The sequence below is a fragment of the Mustela putorius genome, unplaced genomic scaffold, assembly GCF_011764305.1.
Source record: "Mustela putorius furo isolate JIRA1106 unplaced genomic scaffold, ASM1176430v1.1 tig00000281_pilon_pilon_pilon, whole genome shotgun sequence".
Taxonomy (NCBI): domain Eukaryota; kingdom Metazoa; phylum Chordata; class Mammalia; order Carnivora; family Mustelidae; genus Mustela; species Mustela putorius.
In genome coordinates, this window is record NW_025421343.1 from 32,472,225 (window position 1) to 32,487,964 (window position 15,740).

The following is a 15,740-nucleotide window of genomic DNA, read 5'->3' on the forward strand; positions in this document are numbered from 1 at the left end:
AATATTTCTTTAAGAATGGAATATTTTTGTGTTTTTCTGTAATTTTCATTGAAATTTTTATTCATAGTAAGTTGGCTTAATAATAAAAAAATTTAGATTTCCTTTTTTTTAAAGAAACATTTTTTTTTTTAAAGATTATTTATTTACTTATTTGACAGAGAGAGATCACAAGTAGGCAGAGAGGTAGGCAGAGAGAGAGAGAGGAGGGAAGCAGGCTCCCTGCTGAGCAGAGAGCCCGATGCGGGACTCGATCCCAGGACCCTGATATCATGACCTGAGCCGAAGGCAGCGGCTTAACCCACTGAGCCACCCAGGCACCCCAGAATTTAGATTTCTTATTAAAAGAAAAAAAAAAGCCCAGTAAATATAATTCTCCCACTTTTTGTGGTAGTATATGGTAACCTCACAGTTACGCAATCCCAAACTATCACCTTGGAGTTACTGTTTTCTCCTTTCATTCATGAAATATTTATTGGATATCTACTGAATGCCAGGCTAGGCATTATTTTCAGTATATGAGATACGTTAGTGAACAAAACTGATCAATACCCATACCCTCACAAAGCTCACATTCTAGTTGGGGAAGGCAGACAGTAAACATGATAGGTAAATGATAGAAGTGGTACTTGCTGTGGGAAAAAGGGAGCAGAGTAGGGAGGATTTTTCTGTTTCTGTAGGACTTGATCAGCAAGATCATGTGCCCTACTAATAATAGAGATACAGTTCATTGTAGGTGTGTGAGTCACTTACAGTTTGATTTATACAGTTTTTTTTTTCATATAAACATATAATATATTTTTAACCCCCGGGGTACAGGTTATGTGAATCGCCAGGTTTACACACTTCACAGCACTCACCATAGTACATACCCTCCCCAATGTTCATAACCCCACCCCCCTTCTCACAACCCCCCCCTCCAGTGGTTTATACAGTTTTGTGCCTTAATGTTTTTTTCCTGTTGTCAGGGTCTGTAATCAAAGGAGCGAGACTGATACAAAGCGAAGGTCAAGCAAAGCTTTATTTTGCGCCAGGCATCGAGAATCAAACTGACTGGTCAGGGCCGTCTCTTGCAAAGAGGCGACCCCTCCCAGCCTCACAGACTAACTTTTATAGAGGTAGTTTAGCTGGGCTATACACAGGTGGCCAATGAGATTGCAATACACAGAGAAAACTGCCCAGTCATGCTAGGTCTGCCACACACAGAAAAAACTGCTAGGTAACACACAGGTGGCCAATTGAAATGCAATTGAAATTGAAATTGAATTTCAATTGAATTGAATTGAAATTCAATTGGCCACCTGTGTGTTACCTAACAGTTTTTTCTGTGTCTAGTTCCTTTGATTACAGACCCTAACACCTGTCATTTAGTCTGGTGCTATTTTCTGCTCAGTTTTTCTAATCACCATTTTTATTTTATTATTTAAATGTTCCACAAGGTCATTGCATAGTATAAAAAGATAAATAAACTTGATGCCACTCTTTGAAGAACTTAGGGTCTCAAGTTTTAAACTAGTTTGAGTGGTTCCCCCTGCTGGCATGTTTGGTACGATAAAGGTGTGTGTGATAAAGGTGGCCAAATGCAAGTTTAAATGCTGACATAAAAAACATGACTGGTTTGAGGTTTTCTTCCTTTTTGTGGTTGAGACCTAACAGTTTGTGTGTTTTTGTATGTATTTGTTGCTTAAATGAGTGAAATGACTTAAAAGCAGGGGCTTGATCTGTTAACTACATTATCAGTTAAGTGTGGTTAACGGCTAATGCCCTGTGTTGGTATAGCCTGTAGAACTAGATTATCAGTTATTTTAAGCTAAACGTATATATTAAAAGGAAATTAATGTGGGATATTAATGGATTCTTAGTCCCTTTAGTACCTTTGAAATTATTAGAGATGGTGACGACTTTAAACTATAATTTTTGGGGTAATTAAATAGAAACTCGCTGTGGTTTGCGCCCAGAGTTAGTAGGAGAATAGCTCTGTTCTTGACCTTTCTGCATATGTTCTACAGTGTACTATTCCCATATGTGTTTGGTAATTAGTAATATTAGAAAAGTTTATAGGTGGGCACCTGGGTAGTTCAGTGGGTTAAGCCTCTACCTTTGGCTCAGGTCATGATCTCAGCGTCCTAGGATCAAGTTCCACATTGGGCTCTCTGCTTGGCAGGGAGCCTGCTTCCTCCTTTCTCTCTCTGCCTGCCTCGCTGCCTACTTGTGATTTCTCTCTGTCAAATAAATTAATTAATTAATTTTTTAAAAAAAGAAAAGTTTATAGGTAAGTATATTGTTAGAAGGACTAAACTAATTATTGGGAATAGTGATGAAGGATTGAGATGAAACTTACTCTTTAAAAACCTTTCCCGAAGAAAGTTGTACATTATAATCAGTGATTTTGGCACAGAATACATGGTTTGTTTTGGTATCACTAGTTCATGTGTTGTTAATTAAAATATTTGAAACATTTTTTAGTCTTACTGAGTAAATTTTACTAGGTGACTTAAATGGTCAGTTTTTGCTGATAAAATTACGCATAATTATTGATTTAAGATTAATAACTACTTAGGTAAAGATGTGTATATTTGTAAACTATATTTGGTACTGGGAGAATGAACTTACCTTTGTTACTCTTTTCTTTTTGTGCATTAGGCTATTGTGGAGCTGATATCAAGGCCCTGTGCACTGAAGCTGCCCTGATTGCCCTGCGGAGACGTTACCCCCAGATCTATGCTAGCAGTCATAAACTGCAGCTAGATGTTTCCTCCATAGTGCTCAATGCCCAAGATTTTTACCATGCAATGCAGAATATTGTGCCTGCTTCTCAGCGTGCTGTCATGTCTTCGGGACATGCACTATCCCCCATCATAAAACCGCTGCTGGAAAGAAGCTTCAACAACATCCTAGCAGTCTTGCAAAAAGTGTTTCCTCATGCTGAAATTAGCCAGAGTGACAAGAAAGAAGGTACCAAAAAGTAATTTTTCGTATTGTTAAAATGAAACAAGTACGGGCATAAATAAATTCCGAGTTTCCTTATAAGGTTATGTGTTATTCTTTTATATTTGCCATGAATATAGAAAATATATCTATTTCACTCACTAGGTTATAGTCTAGGCCTAGTATATTGCCTAGGTGTGGTAGTTGCCTAGTGAATGTTTGTCAAAAGGAAGAATGAATGTTAGTTCTGTTTGTTACCTCTTAGGACATTCTCAGTAATGTAGAAGTGTTACTATCTTTAGAAAAGGTGACTATAATATGATGGCTTACATTTATTTTATTATAAAGCCCTTAAATAAATTGTCACTTACTAATCCTCATAATAGTCCAGTGGGGCAGGTACTTTTATAATGAAAAGAAGGAGACTAGAAGACTTAGGAAGTATTCCCTTATTTGAGGTCATTCAGTAAGTTTTAGGACTTACTCAGACGTGGGTATCTGATTATAGCCTTCGCTTGTTGCTCATAATGTCTCTCTGTTGCTTATAATGCCCCTCTGGTTTCAACTCAAGAAATCTGTTTTGTTGGTACTGTCAGGGCACTCTGCAGTGTGCTATATTCGTGAAGTGTAAATCCTTAGTAAGGGAGTAAATTAGAACCTGGTTGTATAAGGTGGTGTAAGGTCTTGAATTCTAGCTTCAAGATTGGACCTGAGTTAAAAATACAATACTGCCTTTAAAAAGTCATCCATTGCAAGTACTTGGGTGGCTCTGTTAAAGCGACTGCCTTCAGCTCACGTCATGGTCCTGGAGTCCCAGAATGAGTCCTGTGTGGGGCTCCCTGCTCAGCAGGGAGTCTGCTTCTTGCTCTCACCCTCTTTCCACTCATACTCTCTGTCTCTTGTTCTCTCTCTCTCTCAAATAAATAAATAAAATCTTAAGAAAAAAGAAACCAGCCATTTACAGGGAAACTTTAGGTTTATATACTAGAGTCTGAACTTTGAAGAGAAAGTAATGAGTTTTAATTATCTTAATTTTTCCAGTTCCTAATACCTTATTTGGCATGTAGTCTGCACCAGAAAATTGTTCAGTTAATTATACTAACATTAAAAATATTATGTGTAGTAAAAATCATCTATAGTCAATGCATTTTGCTGTCTTTATAAATACTTTTATGGAAACTATATTTTTCAGGGATAGATTCTCATTGAAATATCACATGGATTACTTGATCTCCTAAGTTTGTTAAGTAAGGTGGGGAATAAATATTTTATTATGAGTGTGCCAGGTACTCTGCCATGAATCATACATTTCTTATCTCTGATTTTCATAACTGAGGATATGGATCTTTTCCCCAAGAAATTTTTTTAAAGATTTTATTTATTTATTTATTTATTTGACAGATCACAAGTAGGCAGAGAGGCAGGCAGAGAGAGAGAGGAGGAAGCAGGCTCCCTGCTGAACAGAGAGCCCCATGTGGGGCTCAGTCCTAGGACCCCGGGATCATGACCTGAGCCGAAGGCAGAGGCTTTAACCCACTGAGCCACCCAAAAGAGCCACTCTTTTCCCCAAATTTTTAAAAAAACTAATGTCACCGTTAGAAAATAATAAAAATCGTGTCTTCCCATTTGAGAGATTATGATAGTTCATCTTTTTATTTATGATATTTTAAAATTTAAATTCAGTTCATTAACATATAGTGTATTATTAGTTTCAGAGGCAGAGTTCAGTGATTCATCAGTCTTGTATAATACCCAGTGCTCATTATATCATGTGCCCTTCTTACTGCCTATCACCCAGTTATCCCATCCCCCTGTCATCCCCCTCCAGCCACCCTCAGTTTGTTTCTTATGATTAAGAGTCTCCTATTGTTTGTCTCCCTCTCTGATTTTGTCTTGTTTCATTTTTCCCTCCCTTTGCCTATGATCCTCTGTTTTGTTTATTAAATTCCACGTATGAGTGAGATCATATAATTACCTCTCTGATTGACTTACTTCACTTAGCATAATACTGTCTAGTTCTGTCCATGTCATTGCAAATAGCAGGATCCCATTTTATTTGATGGCTGAGTAGCATTCCATTGTATATATACACCACATCTTCTTTTTCTCTGTTTATAGACATATGATATAGTTCCTTTCTTTTCATTTGAGAATTTTTTATGGCATTATTATCTGTTTTCTTATAAATTTTTAAAGTAAGTATAGAGTATGCTTTAGTTCCAGTTTTTTCTTCATATACCAGTAGAGAAAACAAATTATGATTATTTGATTATTAATAATTATTTTTTAGTTATTTAGATATATTATTCTGGTTTGTTTTGGTCTTACCATCCTTCATAGACTGGTATATGAAATTATCACTCAAAAGGTATTCAGTTGGGGACACATCGGTGGCTCAGTTGGTTAAGTGTCTGCTTTCGGCTCAGGTCATGATCCCAGGGTCCTGGGATAGATTCCCGCATTGGGCTCCTTGCTCATCAGGGAGCCTGCTTCTCCCTCTGCCTGCCACTCTGCCTGCTTGTGCTCTCTCTCTCTGACAAATAAATAAATAAAACCTTAAAAAATATTTAGCTTATAAAATCCATTGAAATCTCTATCTGCCATCTCCTGCCCACTTCTGACTACCCCTAATCTCAGTTGCTCCCTGTCTTTTCCGGTACTTTCAGGGTCGCCTACAAGAACTTGCCCAAGTATCTGAAATCTCTATCTGCCAGCACAGTTGAGTACCTCTTTGTAGAAATTATTCCTCATTTTTTTTCTTTTTCTTTAATTTTTTTTTTTTTTAGGAGAAGAGTATGATTTCTGTCACTGTTGATTCTCTCATTTCTCCTACACATGTGGCATTACTTTTTATTGAGTGAATTGACACTTTTGTTGGGTATGTGTGAAGCACAGTTATTAGTACTTGAGGTTGTAGCCCAGGTACATTTTTAAGTATTGCACCAATAGAGATAATGGTTCCAGTTTGTCCACTGAACTGTAACAGGTGGCAGGCTCAGATAGAGACTAATGTTACTTGAATAAGTGCATTTTTAGGATTGGTTTTGCTTCCATAGAATTCCTGACTCTCTAACCTAGACGTACAGATGTGTGTGTTTGTGTATGCCATGTTAGAAAATAAATCACCTTGTTCCTTGTTGTTTTTCTAAAGAGCTGGCCAAAACCCTAGCACCCTAGCAGCTAAGCAACTACTTGGTCAAGTTGACCTATAAATTTTTTTTTTAAAGATTTTATTTATTTATTTGACGGACAGAGATCACAGGTAGGCAGAGAGGCAGGCAGAGAGAGAGGAAGGGAAGCAGGCTCCCCGCTGAGCAGAGAGCCCGATGGGGGGCTCCATCCCAGAACTGTGGGATCATGACCCGAGCTGAAGGCAACGGCTTTAACCCACTGAGCCACCCAGGCGCCCCGACTTAGAAATTTTTAATAAATATGTGAGTGTTTTAGGAGAGTGTCATTTCTTTTCCAGACTTCTTATGGTTAGTCAATGAAGTCTACTGAATCGCATCTCTTAGCACTAGGCAGTGTGTAAAGGTAAAAGAATTCCATTAATTCCATTTACAAATTATTTATTTATTTTTTTTAAAAAAAGATTTTATTTATTTATTTGACAGACAGAGATCACAAGTAGGCAGAGAGGCAGGCAGAGAGAGAGCAGAGGAAGCAGGCTCCCTGCTGAGCAGAGACGATGTCGGGCTCGATCCCAGGACCCTGGGATCATGACCTGAGCCAAAGGCAGAGGCTTTAACCCGCTGAGCCACCCAGGCACCCCCCCCATTTACAAATTATTAAAAACCCTGCAGTTTGTCTGTTTGCTTGGTTGATCTGTATTATTTGATAGGTAACATATTAATATCACTGATTTTTAAACCAACTTTCCTTAGCTTTGGTGGGGCACTAATATTAAAGGACTTCATAAGCCTCATAATTGTTGTGATTTTTTTTTTTGAACAGATATAGAAACTCTGATTTTAGATGATAGTGAAGATGAGAATGCTTTATCAATTTTTGAGACCAGTTGTCACTCAGGATCACCAAAGAAACAGTCATCAGCTGCTGCTGTACATAAACCCTACCTTCATTTTACAATGTAAGTATCATAACAATTTTTTAAAAATTTAGAGTGATTTTTACTGTTTTATATTTAGAATTATGGTGTATTTTTACTCAAGGTTGTAATTTTGAGGACTTTTTTTCTGCTGTTTGGACACAATTCTGGGAAAGTTTTACTGTGTATGCTTCTTTGTGTGGTAATAAATGGGTTTATTGGTAAACTAAAGATTTTTTTTTTATAAACTGATTTTTTAAAAAGGAGATTTATTTATTTAATTTGAAAGATTTTATTTATTTGAGAGAGAGCACATGTGGTAGGGGATGGAAGGGCATAGGGAGAGGGAGAAGCAGACTCCCCCCTGGAGCTGGATTCCAGCATGGTGAGGGCAGATGCTTGACTGACTGAGCCACCCAGGTGCCCCTCTTCTTTTTTTTTAAACCAAGGTAGAAGGAAGGGTTGTTGTTTAGAAAGTCAGCTTATGTCCACAATTTTAATGCCTTTTATTTTGAACTAAAATGGTCAAAAATGAGATGTTTATCATGATCTGGAATATTTTAAATTATAACAAGTGTCAGATGATAGTTCAGGGATTCTAAGAGTACTAAAAGGATTCTGAATTAGAAGTTTCTTAGTAAACAGATTAACAGAAAACTTTTTGATTCTCCAAAACCTCATTAGTTTACTTCTTCCTGATGTTATGGTTTTTCTGTTTACATTCACTTTTATTCATATTAAAGCAGCTTTTGTCAGGCACTTTATTGGGGAAACAGCTTTAGTGCTAATGTAATTTTAACTTGAGAGACCAAATAGTTTTCAACTACTAGCAGCTTCATCACTCGCATTTACATAGTTAGCATGATAGTTATAGGACCAGAATGCTCTGTCAGGTAGGTCTAATAGCACTTTTATTAGAAAAGTCTGGATTGATTATATGTACTTTTAAATTCTTTTTCAAGATGTTTTGAACAAACTTAAGTCTTCAGCTTGAAGTTTCTCCCATGTAGATTTTGGTGAAATGTTAATTTGATTATTTGCTCTGATAAGTCGTATTTTTTATTTTTTAAAATGAGATTAAGTTACTTTCATTTATCCTTTTTTCTTTTGTTCTTTAACAGCAAGATTCTTCTCTTAGAAACTTTTCCTTCTATTCCAGATCTTTTCTTTTATGTCCTCAGGAACATTTTCTTAGGTTTTTTTTGGTAATTTCATGAATCTATTTTATTGCTGGCTTAGGGAAAACCAAATAATCATTTTTTTTCTGATTCTTACCTGACTACCCTATGTGCATGTGTGTGATTTGTTTAGTTAATTGGATTTGAAATACATAATAGGGGCTAAGAAACTCCCATCAAAGGACTTGTTCAATTTTTATGAGTTAACTCTGTTGTCAGTAAAGTGATAAAGAAATATCTTTGATTTAGAAAACTTTATGTGCAGTTTTGAGGCCGATTTTTTATTAAGAACGTTCTCTCATTTAATGTATATCATGGTATGGTTTTGTTTGGATTAAACTCTTTGAAGGAATTGGTTTAATTTTAGCTTCTTTTATGTAAAATTTCTAGTTCATGATGTGATTTTTATTTAATAGGGAGACAGCTATATCCTAGAAGTAAGCTTTTTTTGTTTTAGATGTTTTTATAAGTTCCATTCATTTTATTTCTTTTCTTTTTTTTTTAAGATTTTATTTATTTGACAGAGAGAGAGAGAGAGAGAGAGAACAAAAGCAGCAGGAGTGGGAGAGGGAGAGGCAGTCCCGAGCAGAGAGCCTGAGCAGGGAGCCTGATACGAGCTCCATCCCAGGACCCTGGGATCATGACCTGAACCAAAGGCAGACGCTTAATGACTGAGCTACTCAGGCACCCCCATTCATTTATTTCTTTATTTACTGACCCATTCTCCCAATTTTTATGTGTTTATGCCTGGTACTGTATTAGGTACTGAAAACATAAGCGTGAGTAAAGTAGTTCTTACTCTGGAGAAGTTCTTTTTATTGAGGGTGACAAACATTGTTAAATGGCTGAAATGCTTGATAGCAGAACTAGAAGCTTTCATTGGGAAGTCAAGGAGGATTTGCTCTCCTTCAGAATATGAAGGAATAAGAGTTAGCATCTGATGCTCAATATAAACTAGACATGAGGCAAGTATATAAAGCTTGAAGCTTTATATAGGACTCTCATCAATCATACAGCATTTGTGGTATCATCGTTTTATAGACAAGGAAACCAAAACGCAATGAAAAATAAGTAAATTGCCCATGGTTAAGGTGCTGGAAGGTAGCAGAGTTAGGCTCTGTACTGTTTGTTTCCTAGGATCCAATTTTTTTTTTTTTTAAGCTATCTATGGGATTTCCAAATTGATTACTGAGCTTAATAGGTAGATCAGGAATTGTATTTTTTGGGGGGGTAGGTTGGACAGTAGGATTTTCATGCTTTCCAAAAAGCATATACTTTAGAATAGAGGCCTTTAATAAAGGCTATATGTGGGTTTTTGTTGTTGTTGGTGTTGGTTTGGTTTGGCTTTGTGTTTGAACAAGTGTTAGTATGTGTGTATTAATACAGTAAAAGTGCTAGCTAGATAGGTAGAAAGCATGACTTTAATACTGATCTCTGGTAACACTAGCTTGGGCATTGTTGGTGGGTTTCTAATAGGGAATAGTTTCCTAAAACAGTGTTGAAACCTTTATTTAGATTTAAGGTGAAATAGAAATCAAGATATTTAAAGTCTACCAATCTGATAGAAAACCCTTATGATGGAAAATAAGTTTTCTTTCTTACTGTTTATTACCATAAGGGGATTAGAAACAGAGCTTTCTGAGGTTTTCTAAATGAATATAGCTTTGTTTTTTCTGATTAGAAAGATGATATACTCTATAGAAAATTCAAGTAATAAAGAAGAGCATAAAGAAGAAAGTAAAAATTAAAGCCCAAGCACCTGAAGGTAATTTTTGTTAAAGTTTTGGTGACCACACTTCCATATTCTCTCTATGCGTATAGACAGACCCACATATTATTTTATGTAAATTAAAATCTTCCTGTAAGGCTAATGTAACTTGCTTTTTTATCTACTATATTGGGAATGTTATTTTATGCCAGTATATGTTTAATGTCATTCTTTTAAAATAGCTACATAGTATTTTATTTTTGGATGTTCCATAATTTTTATAACCTTATTAATAAAGATTGAAATTTCCAATTTTTCTTCTTCTATGATAGATATGTGGATCTGGATAGGCATCTTTCTCAGTATACATTTTTAACATCATTATCTGATTCATAGCTTAGGGTAAATTTTAAAAACAGTGATTGCTATGTCAAAGGGTATATACATTTAAAACTTGATACAGGTTTTTAAATTGATTTCTAGAACAGTTGTACCAATTTACATTTTCAGCACTGATATATGAGAGTGTTATTTTTCCTATACCCGTGTCAGTTCTGAACACTGCCTTTTTAAATCTTTGCCAACCAGATAGATGAAAATAATATCTTCTTGCTTGTTTGAATCATTCATTTGTTCTTTCATATTTACTCATTCAGATATTTTGTCAAAGTGCCCATCATGTGCCATATGTTGTCCTAGGTACTTGAATATGTCCGTGAACAAAATGGACAAAGACCCCTGACCTCATTCAGCTTTTGTTTTAGATGGAGATAGATAATAAAACAAGTGTAATAGACAGATAAAGTATTAGAAGATACACACTATGAAAAAAATGTAGAGAATGCTTAAGAGGTAAGGGAGTCCTTGGGAGTGGGACGAGTTGCAGAATATCCTTGGATATGTATTTTAGCATGTATGTGACATAATTGCCAAATTTAATTTTGGAAAATTTTGCTTTTTCCATTGCCACTAGTCATGAGAAAACCAATTTTCCCAACATCTGCTTGCTAATGGTATTAAAATGAATTCTTATCAGTCTAACAGATGACAGATGATTTCATTATTTTCATAATTTTTTCATCTCTATTAATAACTACCAAGTCTCTCCTCTGACCTGTAACTACCAAATCTTCCTCCCTTTCTTCCAAGATTTATTTATTTATTTGAGTGGGGGGAGGGGCAGAGTGAGAGTCCTAAGACTGTGCTGAACATGGAGCCTGGCACAGGGCTCAGTCCCATGACCCCAAGATCATGACCCAAGCAGAAATTAAGAGTCGGAAAGCCAAACCAGCTGTGCCACCCAGGTGCCCCACCAAATCTTTCTTAAGCCAACATTGGTCTTGAGCTTTAGACTGTCTCTAGCTGCCTGTTGCCCTTAGTGTGCCACACATCTTTCAGAAAGTACTGCACTGTGTCTTCCCGTCTCCTCCTGTGAGTCTGGTGAGCTACCATCCGTGCAGGTGTTAGGACTAGAATTGGACATCATCCTCAACTCCTTCCTCTCTTTGCTCTGTATCTAATCCGTTCCTTCTCATTTCCTCTGACACTGCTCTTATCTAGATTATCATTAACATCTCATACCTGGTTTATTACTGCAGACTCCTAACCGATCATCTTTCCTCCTGTTTTGTCTTCTTTTAAACCTTTTCCTCTACTGACATAGTGATCTAGAGTTATCTTCTGAAAACATGTGTATGATCATATCACTTCCCCTACTTAAGCTAATGTTTTCTCATTAATTTCAGTGCACATTCCAAACTTTTAAAAAAATTTTTTAAAATTTTAATTAATATATAATGTATTATTAGCCCCGGGGTACAGGTCTGTGAATCACCAGGTTTACACTTCACAGCCCTCACCATAGCACGTACCTTCCCCAGTGTCCATAATCCAACCTCCCTCTCCCTACCCACCTCCTCCCAGCAACTCTCAGTTGTTTTGTTAAGAGTCTCTTATGGTTTGTCTCCCTCCCGATCCCATCTTGTTTCATTTATTCCTTTTTTACTCCCCAAGCCCCCCATGTTGCCTCTCAGCTTCCTCATCAGGGAGATCATATGATAATTGTCTTTCTCTGATTGGCGCATTCCAGACTTTTGACATGGTTTACAAAGCCCTTCTTAGCTCTTCATCGTCTGATTCTCCTTCCCTCTTCTCCTCCCTAACCCTAGAATCTTTACCCATACATTGCCCTAAAACCTTAAAAGAAGCTAAATGTATGAACTATTACTCCAAAGGGCCAGGGGCCGCCTTTGATCCTTTGTATATCCTGTTTTTATTTCTTCAATAAAATTTGTCCTTTCTACCGGTAGCCTGTTGAGTTCGTGCTTTGGTAACACTTTCCAGGAAACCCCTTTGTCTCTAATTGAGGTCTCTCATAGCATTCTGTACTTAAACAGTGCTGCTTGTTAACCACACTGGATTTTATTAGTTGTTTATTTCCTTTTACCACTCAATACTATTAAAGTATGAGCTCTGTGATAACTGGTGGTGTTAGGTATCCAGGGCTGAGGAAGCATTCTCCAGTTATTAAATGAATGAACATTTTGTTACATTACTATTTTCTTTTTGAAATTTTTAAATTAACATATAATGTATTATTACTATTTTCTTTTTGAATTATCTGTTTATGTCCTTTGTCCAGGAAGCTGTTTTCTGTTAAAACACTATAAGCATAAGTTCTTTAGACATTAAGAACTATTCTTTTTAGTGGCAGGTTCTTTGTCTGATTTAGTTTTTTTGCCATTTGGTTCAGATTGTAATTTTTGAGTTACAGAAGTTTGTAGATTTTTTATGAGTTACAAGTATATGAATCTCTTGTTTTTTTGAATTAATTTTCTGTGAAATGAGGATCTGAATCTTCCCTTTTTAAAAACAATATAATTCATCTCTATTCCATTTATTTTTTATGCTTATTATCTTATATGAAATTCTTTGAACTATAGTGACTTGGTTCCTAGAGTGCCTGTTATGTTCTGATCTGCGTTTGTTTTATTTGGTATAGTCTACATTATATCCTATTATTCCATTGTAATATATTTCAATATAAAGTAGAGTACATCCTATCACAGTGGTTCAGCTTAGCAAGTATATGGACCTGAATGAAAATTTGAAGTCTTTCACCACTCATTTGTATAGTCTCATACCTGACTTCTTTGAGTCTTGGTTTCCTCATCTGTTTAGTAAGAGGAAGCTATGTATTTCATAGAATTGCTGAGAAAATTAAAGCTCTATGAAGTACTTATTACTAAAACATGTTTAAATGTTCTGAAATTGGAGCTAGCACACTTAATCAAAATTTTCTTGATGTTCTTACTTGATTATTCTTTCAGAAGATATTATAAGTTTTAAATCTTTCTGTCTTCCTCAAGTTTTTTTTTTTCTTAGATTTCGATGTGACTATTTTAATTTTTTTCTCATTTTTAAATTCTAGTTAGTTTGCATTTAGTGTAATATTGGTTTCAGGAGTAGAACTTAGTGATCATCACTTACATATAAAACCCAGTGCTCGATACAACCCTCCCTCCCTAATACCCATCACTCATCTAGCCCACCCCCCACCCACTTTGCTCCATTAATCTTCAATTTGTTCTCTATAGTTAAGTCTCTTATGGTTAGCTTCCCTCTGCCTTTTTCCCCTTTCCAGTTTGCTCATCTGTTTTGTTTCTTAAATTCCACTTATAAATGAAACCATATGATATTTGTCTTTCTGTGACTGACTTCGCTTAGTATAATACACGCTAGCTCCATCCATGTCATTGCAAATGGCAATATTTCATTATTTTTGATGGCTGAGTAGTATTCCATTGTGTATAGATACCACGTCTTTATCTATTTATTGGCATTTGGGCTCTTTCCATAGTTTGGCTACTGTTGATAAGGCTGTTCTAAACATAATGGGTGCATATGTCCCTTCAAATCTGTATTTTTGTATCCTGTGGGTAAATACCCAATAGTGGAATTGCTAGATCTCAGGATAGTTCTTTTTTTTTTTAAAGAACCTCCATACTGTTCTCCAGAGTGGTTGCACCAGTTTGTATTCCCACCAACAGTGTAAGAGGGTTCCCCTTTCTCCACATCCTTGCCAACATCTGTTGTTTTCTGTGTTGTTAATTTCAGCCATTCTGACAGGTGTGAGGTGGTATCTCATTGTGGTTTTGATTTGTATTTCTCTGATAATGAGTGATTTTGAGCATCTTTTCATGTGTCTGTTGGCCTTAATACGAATATTTTAAATGTATGAAATAAAATACTATAAACTATAGTTAACACTAAATGGGTTAGGAAGAATTGACATCTTGATATTCAGGCTCATTATGTATATGTACTTTTACAGTTTTGCTAAGAATATTTAATTTTGTTTGTTTTATTTTATTTTTGCATTTGTAAATAGGACCTCCTTTCCTTCCTTAAATTAGTTATTGATGGTATTAGGATCTGTTTTGATTTTTCTATTTTTGTCTTCTGAATTGTTACTTCTGGTAGGTTCTGACAGTTACTAGTTGATTCTTTTAGTTGCATTATTTTAGTGCATAATCATATCCTTTATAAGTAACAGTGTTATCCTTATTTATTTCTATTCCATTTTTATTTGCTTTATTCTTATTGCATTACTTAAATTTTCCTGCATTATCTATAGTGATAGTAGATGAACTTGTTTCATTTATCATTTTAATGGTGCTGTAGAATCTTGAGAACACAAGTTGAATTTAGTTTAATATATTTCCCTAAATTTGCTTTCTCTGTTGTAGATCTTTAGGTATTATGTATTCAGGTATGGGCGTTTAGTTTTTATTGGCTGAAAAACCAAATTTTCCTGCCACGGAGAAAGTCCCACATTTTTTTTCTATCTTAAAAATTGTGGTAAAATATACATAAAATTTAGCATTTTAACTTTTTTTAAAAAAAAGTCTTACATCTTGGATGATATTCAGATATACCAACTTCTTTGTTGAAGTGGAATTCTTACATTGACCTTAATAATTAATAGTGTCACTAATGCTTAGTGTCTGAAGCATTTTCCATGTTAATGCATATGATAGGATGAATACCCAGGTATTTTTACATAGTTTTAGAATGAATTTTTATACTTTTACATCTTGGTTATTACAAAGGTCAGAGAAAAATTTTTAGAAGTATAATTAATGAAAAATGATTCATTGTACTTAAATAAGGATAAGAGAAAGTTCTGTTAATTTGGAGTTACATTTTTAGTGTAAATATTTTGCCTAATATTTCATACTGATTGTCAGAGTGTATGGTTTTGGAATAATTATCATGTCTTACATGTATTGCAGGTCACCATATCATCAGCCAACCTCTTACAGGCCAAGATTATTGCTGTCTGGAGAACGGGGCTCAGGTCAAACTTCTCACCTTGCTCCAGCACTTTTGCACACTCTAGAAAAGTTCTCTGTGCACAGACTAGATCTCCCAGCACTTTATTCAGTTAGTGCCAAAACACCTGAAGAATCATGTGCACAGGTAGGTTTGTACCAAATCAGAGTACTTCCAGCTTTCTTATTGTTGTGTCTCTGTAGTGTTTATAGATAAATATTTTTCAAAGAACAGTAATGTGAATATTAATTTTCTGTTGGTTATTCATTAACATTCAAATATTAAGGCCAAGCATCCTTTTGATATATATCATGTTTAAATGTGAGCTCATAGATTTCGCCATGATATTTCATTCTTTTCTTAAATTTTAATACCCTCTTTCTTATATTGAGGTTCTGTTAAACACTGTAGAAAGTAAGTTTCTTTTGGCTTTTTCTTATCCTCTTTTCAACACTGTGGTTTCAGAGCCTTTCTAGACTTCTGTCTGTACTTGGAGCCTTACTGAAGGGGAAATGATAACCAATTTGAAATGTCAGGTTTTAAAATT

The 15,740-nt window shown here is 35.5% G+C and overlaps 1 protein-coding gene across 2 annotated transcripts in view; it reads left to right on the forward strand.

The window, feature by feature from the left end:
• ATAD2B (ATPase family AAA domain containing 2B) overlaps window positions 1-15,740 on the forward strand; it is a 149,198-nt gene that overhangs the window by 76,558 nt on the left and 56,900 nt on the right. For both annotated transcript variants that reach the window (XM_004745890.3, XM_004745891.3), the window contains exons 16-18: window positions 2,641-2,952; window positions 6,880-7,015; window positions 15,154-15,340. In XM_004745890.3, the coding sequence (XP_004745947.1) occupies window positions 2,641-2,952; window positions 6,880-7,015; window positions 15,154-15,340 (635 nt within the window). The remainder of the gene's footprint in view (window positions 1-2,640; window positions 2,953-6,879; window positions 7,016-15,153; window positions 15,341-15,740) is intronic.